General features: G+C 31.2%; 3 protein-coding genes and 1 long non-coding RNA gene across 4 annotated transcripts; 2 read left to right on the forward strand and 2 right to left on the reverse strand.

The window, feature by feature from the left end:
- Positions 1-197: 197 nt before the first annotated feature.
- Positions 198-1,509, reverse strand: LOC107365557 (uncharacterized). Its single transcript, XR_016200917.1, has 3 exons — positions 1,369-1,509; positions 1,203-1,300; positions 198-1,069 (listed from the first exon to the last, which is right to left on the reverse strand). It is a non-coding gene; the product is annotated as an uncharacterized LOC107365557 (long non-coding RNA).
- Positions 1,510-1,872: 363 nt separating this feature from the next.
- LOC107365555 (uncharacterized) lies at positions 1,873-5,523 on the forward strand. Its single transcript, XM_015933086.3, has 2 exons — positions 1,873-2,005; positions 4,501-5,523. The coding sequence occupies exons 1-2, from the start codon at positions 1,948-1,950 to the stop codon at positions 5,133-5,135; spliced, it is 693 nt and encodes a 230-aa protein (XP_015788572.1). The 5' UTR covers positions 1,873-1,947; the 3' UTR covers positions 5,136-5,523.
- An 857-nt stretch (positions 5,524-6,380) lies between these two features.
- Positions 6,381-7,789, reverse strand: Kdsr (3-ketodihydrosphingosine reductase). Its single transcript, XM_015933094.3, has 4 exons — positions 7,133-7,789; positions 6,976-7,059; positions 6,803-6,886; positions 6,381-6,713 (listed from the first exon to the last, which is right to left on the reverse strand). The coding sequence occupies exons 1-4, from the start codon at positions 7,760-7,762 to the stop codon at positions 6,504-6,506; spliced, it is 1,008 nt and encodes a 335-aa protein (XP_015788580.2). The 5' UTR covers positions 7,763-7,789; the 3' UTR covers positions 6,381-6,503.
- A 540-nt stretch (positions 7,790-8,329) lies between these two features.
- On the forward strand, positions 8,330-9,442 carry par-6 (partitioning defective protein 6). The gene has a single exon (XM_089270135.1). It carries the CDS (start codon positions 8,441-8,443, stop codon positions 9,251-9,253), a length of 813 nt encoding a protein of 270 aa, XP_089126261.1. The 5' UTR covers positions 8,330-8,440; the 3' UTR covers positions 9,254-9,442.
- The last annotated feature ends 219 nt before the right edge of the window (positions 9,443-9,661 follow it).

Consider the following 9,661-nt stretch of genomic DNA (forward strand, 5'->3'; position numbering starts at 1 on the left):
GATTGAATTACTTCCAAGTATCACAAGATTGTAATCAATCATTTCATCATCTTAAATCATCAACCACTATTGTCCTTACAATTACATACTTTTAAATTAGAATTTCAATTTCACAATTTGTACCTTGTATTAGGATTTAATAATAATAATCAGTATAATAAACTAGAGACCCAAAATCAAATCAATTGTAAAGCAAGTAAGATATCGAATATGTTTCTTTATTTGTAAAACAACAATTATTACCTAAACGAGTTTTTCATCTTTTTTAATCTCAATTCAGATTTGTGTTCAAGGTTTAGTTATTGGTATTAAACAGCTATTATTGTTACTAAATTAACTCCATTGTATCGCAATTAGTATTTTTCAATGTAGTCTAATGTATTCAATGTTACAAAAGATTGATAAGATAGACGAACACAGAAAATTATTCTCGTTGTTTTATTTTTGTTTTAGATGCTATTTGAAGACTCATTTACCGAAGCAACATTAATTCAAGGTTAACAATCAACACCTTTACTAGTAGTTGAACCTACAACCATTTGCATAATTATCAATGAATTTACTTCAAGACTGCCTGACAATCACATTGGTTACGCATTTACACGCCACGCTATGATAAATCTAAGCAAATAGTCAACCTTTTCTTTGGGTTACAATGGGAACAATGTGTTGAGCGAAATTCAAACCACTTAACTCTTTGATTTTAGAGCCGATAAAGGAAGAATCAACATGGAATTTCAGTGAATTGAAATAACTAAAATGGTTAATCAATCAAACACTTAATCAGTCAAAGAGGTGAATATTGCGTGGTGATTCACTGATCACTCGTCTTTCAATGGCAATGAACTTGATTAGGAAATGTCCGTTCAAGTAGCAATTGTATCACAGGTCATCAAGCTTTAACTAACCAGAGCAATAACAGTAAATGAACAGTAGTGTAAATACGGAATTGAAGATGAGTAAATATTGAAATGAAATGATAAAAGCGCCCAATGTTGAAGATGTAAAACAGCTTGCAGGTAAACAATTGAAATCTTTTCACCTCTACCAATTTGAAGATTAGGAAAGTCTTTATAAACGGAAAAAAATACAAAAAGGTTTTTCAAGTTTCAGATTAGGTACAGGGAACTGGATTAATTGTGTAACGGATTATAAAGATTGTTGCAATGGCTAGGATATTTGATAATATTGGAAAGTCTTACCTTTTTTTCCTCAACAGATAATCAAAAATGATGGACCAACACATAATAAATTTTATTCCCAAAATAAAGGCAACCTTGGATGGATTTTCCCATTATTACTGAGTTAGCAACGGTTCATTTTGTTAACAAAGAGAGTTGAGACAAATTTGGATATAAAGTAGCTTACCTTTTTAATTGACAGTCTTGTTAAACCTTATTCCATGTGTCATTGTCAAAATTTTCATTTGTAGGGTTAACGTTTAGGCGGGTAAATAACTGCATAAATTAAATCATCAATTAAACGGACACATTTAGTCAAATTGTCTATCCTTCATGTATCATTGTGTTTACCCATTTTTGTCAGGAACTTGAATTATATTTTCAAGTTCGAGGCCATTTTTATTCCTTATCACTCTTCTTATCAGTTCAACTTGTTACTCATTTGTCTTTCAATTGGTGAACTTTTCTCTCCTTTTCTTTCTTTCTCTCTCCTTTCTACATTTCTTCCTCTGTCTGCCAGTCTGTCTGTTTCTTAATTTTTGCCTCCTTTTTTCTGTAAATGTTTTCCAAAATCTTTGCCTCCTGTGAAGAATAGTGTGAAGAATATTTTGCTGACAGTTAATTCAATTTTAACCTGGCATTTTCAAAATTATACTCAACGTTACATCACCTTGTTTAATGGATAGTTGAACCATCCATCAATGATAATATCATTAGTTACATTTACCTCTGTTCATATTTAACTGTAAAATCACTGGAAAGTCTCATGTTGATCAAATACCGAATAACTTTACCATTTATTGTCACATTGTGTTTTGCCAAATGTAAGTAAAATTTTATAACCTTTGCCTTCCATTATATTTACTTGCCTGTGCTTTTTATCACTTCTTTGCTGGTGCAATTGATCTTTACCATAATTTTTGGATTGTGGGTTAAGCTACTGGATCAGACGCTCATTTCTTTGAACCAATCTGGTGTTTATTTGTGCTATTTTGAAGCCATCTAGTTAGTTTGTTCTGAAATTGAACTCCAACATATTACCTGTGTTATTCTGTGCTATTCTGAATATTCTGAATCATCTAATTTGTTAGTTGTCTCTTCAACAAAACTAAAGGCTATTCTAAAAAATATTGCAATGAAGTTGTCTATCTATTAACTCTTCCAACTTTGCCTTTAGCTAGTCTCATTTCTCGCATTAGCTCTGCAAATTTCTTACCAATTTTTCAACTCTGATTCAATTTAGCTACAATTATTTTGACAGCAACCTTCATTAATTTGTAAGGTTATCTCAGGTTAAAATGATTAGCATCAATGGAGAAAATCCAACGGAAGAAATCGAAACAGTAACGTTTTCAAGCTTGGTTTATGTTTCCTGGTTCGTTGTTTACCCGAGTAATTGATTGTGTTGGTTTTATTGATATGAATGACAATCTTATGAAGCAAATAAAATCAATTCTTATAATTGCAGAAAAAAGATGAAAATTTGTGTGTTGACATTACCATAATCAAGGCTATTTTAAGATTATTGTCATTACTGATTTATCGGAATCTCTCCCTTGAAAAGCAAAAAAATAATGAAACAAAAATAAAAGAAATACAGAAGTAAATGAAGCCGAGTAAATCAACGTTAAAATCAATATCAGTCAATAAGCAGAAAGTTAGTTGAGTGTTGCAGCGGTCGCTATTAATTGTCTTTTTGATGATCAAAGTATCTTTTGGTTTTCATTTACAATTTACTTGTTTAACGTTCACTTTTGTTTTACCTTGTTAGCTTCAAAGTCATTTCCTTAATTTTACCTTTTGACTAAATTGACAGCAACATTGTCAACAATGTATTAGAGAAGCTGATAATTGTTTTGAAAAAAAGGACAGAATCGCTCAGGCAAACATCAAAACCATTATTAACTAATTGATTGATTCCAAGCAAATCATTTTTACCTCAACTTTGAACTTGATTAACCAAAAACACAGTAATCATCAATCAAATACAATCTGATGTAACCCTGAACAAATCTCTTCATAGGTGTCCAGGCTGGTCAATATTTTTACCTCTTTTTATTACATGGACCATTGATGTAATCATATGTACATTAGTTAATGATTTATGTTGTTAATTCCCCTCAATTTCGTGATTCAATTGTTTTACAGATGAAATCCTTTTTAATCGAATCGCTACAACATCATGTTTAACATAATCATCCATCGTTTAAACTGTCACTGACTGAATTGGCAAGAGTTGGATTAAATGCGTAAAAACAAAACACAATCAACCAATCAATCAAACCACCTTTTTTAATCATCATTGAATATTTATTAAACACAATTCATTTCGATTACTGTTCAATCCAAGAGTTAACTCACTGTTAAATCTCCATAGAAATTGTGAGGAAAAGCTGAAAATAACTAGACAATGTCATTAAACCTCTTCTTAATCCTAGTCTTTTATTAAATAACTTGATCAAGGATTGTAAAATGGATTCCTCTCTGTGTTAATCGAGGTTACACCAATTTATTGATTATTGTTTGATAATAAGTTTCAATCCAACAAAGATTAGTTTACTTGTTTGACATTGAATTTCCATTGAGGAAAAATAATGAACATTTTTTGTAAATATTACCAAAATATTATTAACAACTCAATCAGCAATTCTCTTCACAATTTATTAACTCAAAAAATACTGATACAATCGTAAAGCTTCATATTTAACAGATTGTGTTTACCTTATTCAAAATACTTCAGGTTATTCAATTTCTTAGTCAAAATTAATCATAATTTAATATCAGATGACAGAAGGCAACAATCAAAGACAATAAAAAATTTTCTATTCGAACTTTTAACCTTGATTTTGGTTAATATCTTGCTAACCAAATAATCAATTTTGATAGTCACTGGAGCCTGGTTTTAATATGCGATTCAATATAAGGGTAGAATCTTCAAAATTAAATAATTGCTGGACTTCTGGTACATCAAGCTTCCATTATTATTATCATTATTGAATAATTGTCTGTTGTTTAATCATATTTGTAAACTGTGTTGGATTATTTTGGCCAGTAAATTGTTGCAAATATTCAATTTGGTAGTTATAAGTTGAGATTTAAATGTGTTATTTGTGTATCAAACAAATCAATTGGGAAGCACAGATTGCATTTTCATTTCAGGATAAAACCTTCAATTAAGGTAAATTGTAGGGTTTTGTTGGGTTAATCTTCACCCAATTCATTTGTTATCGTGCTATCTTAATACAGATCAATAAGAAATGAAAATAATCAATTGTTATTTCTAATTATGCTTTTACTTCTGTTTTACTTTATATTACAGGTATTATTGGAACGCAAAGTGGATGGTATTTTCCTCCATTTGATGGTGATAAACTTCAACGTAAATCTCGAGGTCATGGTTATCATTATTCAACGACACCAAATGGACCAAATGGACAAGATCAAGAAACAAGCTTTTCAAATGAAAATTATCAATCTAATTCAATTTTAAGTTCAATGGAGAGGATTAAAAGCATTGCTGATTATCAATCGAATCAGCTTTCTCAGGCAACGACAAAGGCAAATGAAGTTGAATACAGACTTGCTGCAGCGGTTGATCTGACCCGGCGACATCGAATGCACTTTTTTTATGGATTAATGTTGCAGTCATATAATTATATCAAAGATTTACGAGTAAAGGGGCAAAAAATGGTCAAAGACATTCGTAAACAGATTAATAGATTAACTCGTCTATCCCGTAAGGCAAGCAACAAGAAGTACAAGTTAAATAGCCAAATGGAGGAGATGGAGAAGCTTATGATTTCATCTAATGAGCTTGAAAATAAAATTAACCATTCTGTGGACGAGTTTAATGATATACTTGAAGATTTCATGACTGAAGTCTATAAAAAGAAATCTCGAAATTTCGAGTCTAATCAAGACTATCCAGTGCAACAGAGGATTACCTGGGAATAATTGAAAGTGGATTATGCCGTGCGGACTATTGTTAAAAAAGAGCTGCTCTTGATAACCAACTTGGATCAATCTTTTAAAATGTAAAATGAAACGGAATCACTTCAAATATTCAACCATTTGGTGCATCAGTGAAGTTTGTACAAAGATAATCATTTTAACTGACACATTTATATCAATGATGATCAAACTTTCAGTTGGTAATCGACCAACTTGATTTTCAATGGTTTAGTGTCAACATTTCACATCTTGTATTATATTGTGCCAATTGTGAAAATATGATATACGTTGCTGTTCAAAAGGCAAATAAAGTGAAAGAGTCTTGGTTTACATTCAATATACTTTATTTGATATTTTTGATATTTGGAGTAAAATACAATTTATAATACAATTATTAGGCTTTTGAACATTTACATTGACATTTGTTATTTTGGTCGTGTTTTTCAGCTTGAGCATTAGGAATATAATTCGGTGGTGTTTGATGAACGGGTTGAGGTTGAATTTGTTGCTTAATAGGTTCATAATTGTTCTCCGGTAATTTGACGAGCTTCTTGCCTTTCACTTTTCTTGTTTTCTTAGGCCTCGGCTCGTAGACTGGTATCGGTTGCTCTGGTAGTGTCTCTGGATGTTTTACCACAGGTTTACGCCAAAGTCTGAATGGAGGCCAAATAGAAGGGAACATTCTTTGTTGAAATGGACTCTCTTTATATCCACCATAGGTCTCAACAGGTTGTTCATAAGGTGAAGGTTCATAAGGTGACGCTTGATAAGGATAGGGATAACCGGGGTAATTTTCACGGGGAGCAAAGTATAGTTCACTTTCATCTTGACCATAATGTTGGGCAAAAACACATGAAAGGATGGAAGTTAGCACTAAGGTTGAAGTCCTAATCATGGTGATATATGGAGTATGTAGAAGAGATGTATTAAGGTTGAAACGAGATGAAATAACGTGACTAGTATTCACATCGAGATCAAAAGCGAAACTAAAATTTCAGGTCTATTTCTGTCTCCTTTTATACTCTGATTGGTCCTCTAAGAAGTTTAAATTAAATTTTTACACCCAAATCTAAACTGCTTATCCATTTTAATATTTAAGAAGCTTAGGATAAATATCGATATTTTTGAATTTAATCAAGTTTTCTTTGTAAGATAAAGAATCAAACATGGTGATGATTTTATGTGAAAAATTTGATCATCATTATTTAACCACTATCTATGCTTTCCCAAATATTTTGTGCATCAAAATTAATTTGTGAGAATATTAAATTTTATTGAGTATCAAATCGGAACAAGTTGATAATCTTTCTTGGGTGAAAAAATCGTAAACATATCTCAAATAATTAACAAAGAGCTATTTTTCTGCTGAACTTATTCGGATTTAGTATGGACTCGTTTCTTGAAGCAATCCCGGACAATTTTATTGAAATGTGTTAAAATCAATAAACCAACAAGTCGCAATGGTCCCATTAAATTAGCTTCAAGAAGCACAGCAAAAATACCATTTGGAGGAGATAAACCAGAGGTTAATGTTCGCAGAATGAATCCTTCAAAGGTAACAGTTGATGAGAATTTTCCTTTCTGCAAATGTAAATTGAAGCATTAGGCGACAAAATCTTTCAACCAGTTGTTTGCATAAGAATTGCTCTAAATTTCAGAATAAAACTTACGAGAGTATCATTGATAATGGACCGAGCAACTTTAGATGGCGGTAACAATCCTCCAGACTCACAAATCAACTTTGTCTCTTCAGGCTGCAAGAATTATAATAGATTTCATAATTAAATAAAATCGAGCAAAAAATAAATATTGGTCTAGCAAATAAGGAAAACTTTATAATAACCTTGGTTGTATTCTCAAGCGCAAATCCAGGAGTATCAGTATCAGGAGGATATGTTATTGTAATTGAGATATTGTGAGGTTTCATCTGGAGTAATAAAATAAAAAAAGGTTAATAATTTCAATTGGATCACATCAAATTAACTAGCCGAAATTTTTACCTCCATAGCAAGGGTTTGAGCAAATCCAAGCAAAGCAAATTTTGATGCTGAGTATGCTGAGAAGCCATAAATACCAAAAAGACCAGCCATTGATGAAGTTATCTCTATGAAACCTTCATTTCGAGTGACCATTTTTTTAAGAACTGCTCGAGTACAATTAACAGTTGACTGGTAATTCACCTTAATCATGTCGTCAAAATCATTTAAAGGTGTTTCTAGGAATCGATAACAAACAGCTTTGCCAACAATATTGAAAAGTCCGTAAATTGGTCCTAATTCATCCTCAGCTTTTTGAATTATAGTTTCCAAAAGTTCGTAGTCTTTGCTAACATTAACAGGAAAATAAATAACCTCGGAATCTCGTTTTGTCTCTGATTTTGAACAGATATACTTTTTAGCTTCTTTCAATCCGTTCTCGTCTCGAGCTAAAATCGTAACTTTGGCTCCTTGTTGAAAGCACTGAGCAGCTACCTCCAGACCGATTCCTTTAGATCCACCAGAGATTAATACGTGTTTACCTTTAATATTAGCCTTACGTTTGAAGCCATAATTTACGTATAAAACTACCGCAACCACAATCAATAAAACTGCAGTTAACATATTTAATACGAATGTAGTATCAAAATTCATAATCCAAAACCAAAAACAAAAAATACAGGAAATTGATGAAGTTTGGTTGCTATGAGTTGAGATAAGATCTCGATAACAATGGTAACCAGATGTACGATTTTTGAACGAGTAATTAGACTTTAAATAAAATTAGACATTAATTTTATATCATTGTCAACACAATTAAAACACGAAACAGAATAAATAACAAAAATATAATTTTTTTATGAACATAATCATTAAATCAAATTTTATCCATTGTAAACTGAGAATAAGCCTGACAACTAGATTTTAATGTCAGCGAACATTCAATAAGTTGAATTATGTTGAATAATTTTTACATATTGCTAATTACACAGCTATACAATTTAATATTTAATGAATTAAATTGATAGACTTTGGTTTTGTCACAAAAATTTGAGCAATTTGGGAATGTTGTTGAGGTTTATTGAACGGAAAAAAAGGTTGTTTTTCCTTGAGAATCAAAACATTTACCTGTGCCATCTATTGTTAAGTATTTAAATAATGGCATTTTTTGCTGGAAGGTTTTTCAATAAAAGATATTTACAAAAATACCTCATATGTTTTTGGGTTATGTTGCCCAAGTGAAAGCAATTTGTTTTTATTTTGTTGGTTATTTTATTTGTTTAATTTATTATTATTATTATTATTTTTATTTTATAAGTTGCCTGATCAAACATGTTAGTGCCCATCAAAACAAAATTCATAGCAGAACATCGTCGATACCATGCTAACAAACAAAGTATATCTAATTTTGACAATTTTTATGAATTCGTTGAGAAAAACCATCATTTAAACAACATTCCTTTCTCCATATTTTACATTGATCCAAACCAAGGAGATGAATTGCCTATCAACAATAACGACAATCTGGGTCGAGCAATTGAAGTTACATTAGCCTCACCAACAAAACCGTGTCTCCGATTGATCCTTCAAAGAAAGGATAAACCTCTGGAGAAGGAGTACTCTTTTAAAAAGAAAAACTATTTCCTTAATGAATTCAATCCTTTAAATTATTCCTCATCTCATAGACGTCCACAAATTGGATTACCTCAAGATTTCAGAGAGGTATCATCCATTATTGATGTCGATATTGTACATCCAACGTGTCGACGAGTTCGCCTTATCAAACACAGCTCGGATAAACCATTAGGTTTCTATATTCGTGATGGGGACAGCATTCGATTGTTACCTAATTCTATTGAAAGAGTTCCTGGTGTTTTTATTTCACGCCTTGTGCCTGGAGGAATTGCTGAATCAACTGGTCTTCTGTCTATAAACGATGAAATTCTTGAAGTAAATGGAATTGAAGTGACAGGTAAAACACTGGATCAAGTTACAGACATGATGATTGCCAATTCTTCTAATCTTATTATAACTATCCGTCCAGCAGTACAGGGTAATCTTTCGGGGCCTTTAAATTCATCTTTACCTTCCATTTCTGATGATGAAGACAATGAAATTCATGATAATTCATACTTTTCATCTTAATCAAGAATCAAACTATCAATCAATCAATCAATCAAACCTAATCAATGCAAATAATAAAACTAGTTCTTGACATGTTTTTCAGTGTTAAGTGAATAAATTTATAAACATTGCAAATGTATCTACTTTATATCAATTTTAATGAAAGCGTATTTTTGTCAGAACAAATCTACCAGACATAACTTCAAATAATGTGTCCATTATTTTAACCAATCAATTAACAGTCTTCGCGATGTTCAATCTTTCAATGGATACTGAAAGTTTTATCAAATTTATTGGGCATTTGTCTTGAAATGGCTGTTCGATTCCATACTGTTATGATTGTATATTGCTTCAATGAAAAAGGCCAATTTTTTATCAGATTATGTAATAAAAATACGAGAAAATTGATTTTAATGAAAAAATCCAATC

This window comes from Tetranychus urticae, chromosome 1, assembly GCF_039701765.1.
Source record: "Tetranychus urticae isolate SD_2017Ah chromosome 1, NJAU_TeUrti_SD_1.0, whole genome shotgun sequence".
In the NCBI taxonomy this organism is placed as follows: Eukaryota; Metazoa; Arthropoda; class Arachnida; order Trombidiformes; family Tetranychidae; genus Tetranychus; species Tetranychus urticae.

What these genes read in the sequence shown, in the direction of transcription:
- LOC107365555 (XM_015933086.3), top strand. Translation starts at nt 1,948, where the DNA reads ATGTTGATCAAATACCGAATAACTTTACCATTTATTGTCACATTGTGT. An exon ending in CACATTGTGTTTTGCCAAAT is followed by an intron (nt 2,006 to 4,500) that starts GTAAGTAAAATT and finishes TTTATATTACAG; the next exon opens with GTATTATTGGAACGCAAAGT.
- Kdsr (XM_015933094.3), bottom strand. Translation starts at nt 7,762, where the DNA reads ATGAATTTTGATACTACATTCGTATTAAATATGTTAACTGCAGTTTTA. An exon ending in CGCTTGAGAATACAACCAAG is followed by an intron (nt 6,887 to 6,975) that starts GTTATTATAAAG and finishes TAATTCTTGCAG; the next exon opens with CCTGAAGAGACAAAGTTGAT. An exon ending in CCATTATCAATGATACTCTC is followed by an intron (nt 6,714 to 6,802) that starts GTAAGTTTTATT and finishes TTACATTTGCAG; the next exon opens with AAAGGAAAATTCTCATCAAC.
- par-6 (XM_089270135.1), top strand. Translation starts at nt 8,441, where the DNA reads ATGTTAGTGCCCATCAAAACAAAATTCATAGCAGAACATCGTCGATAC.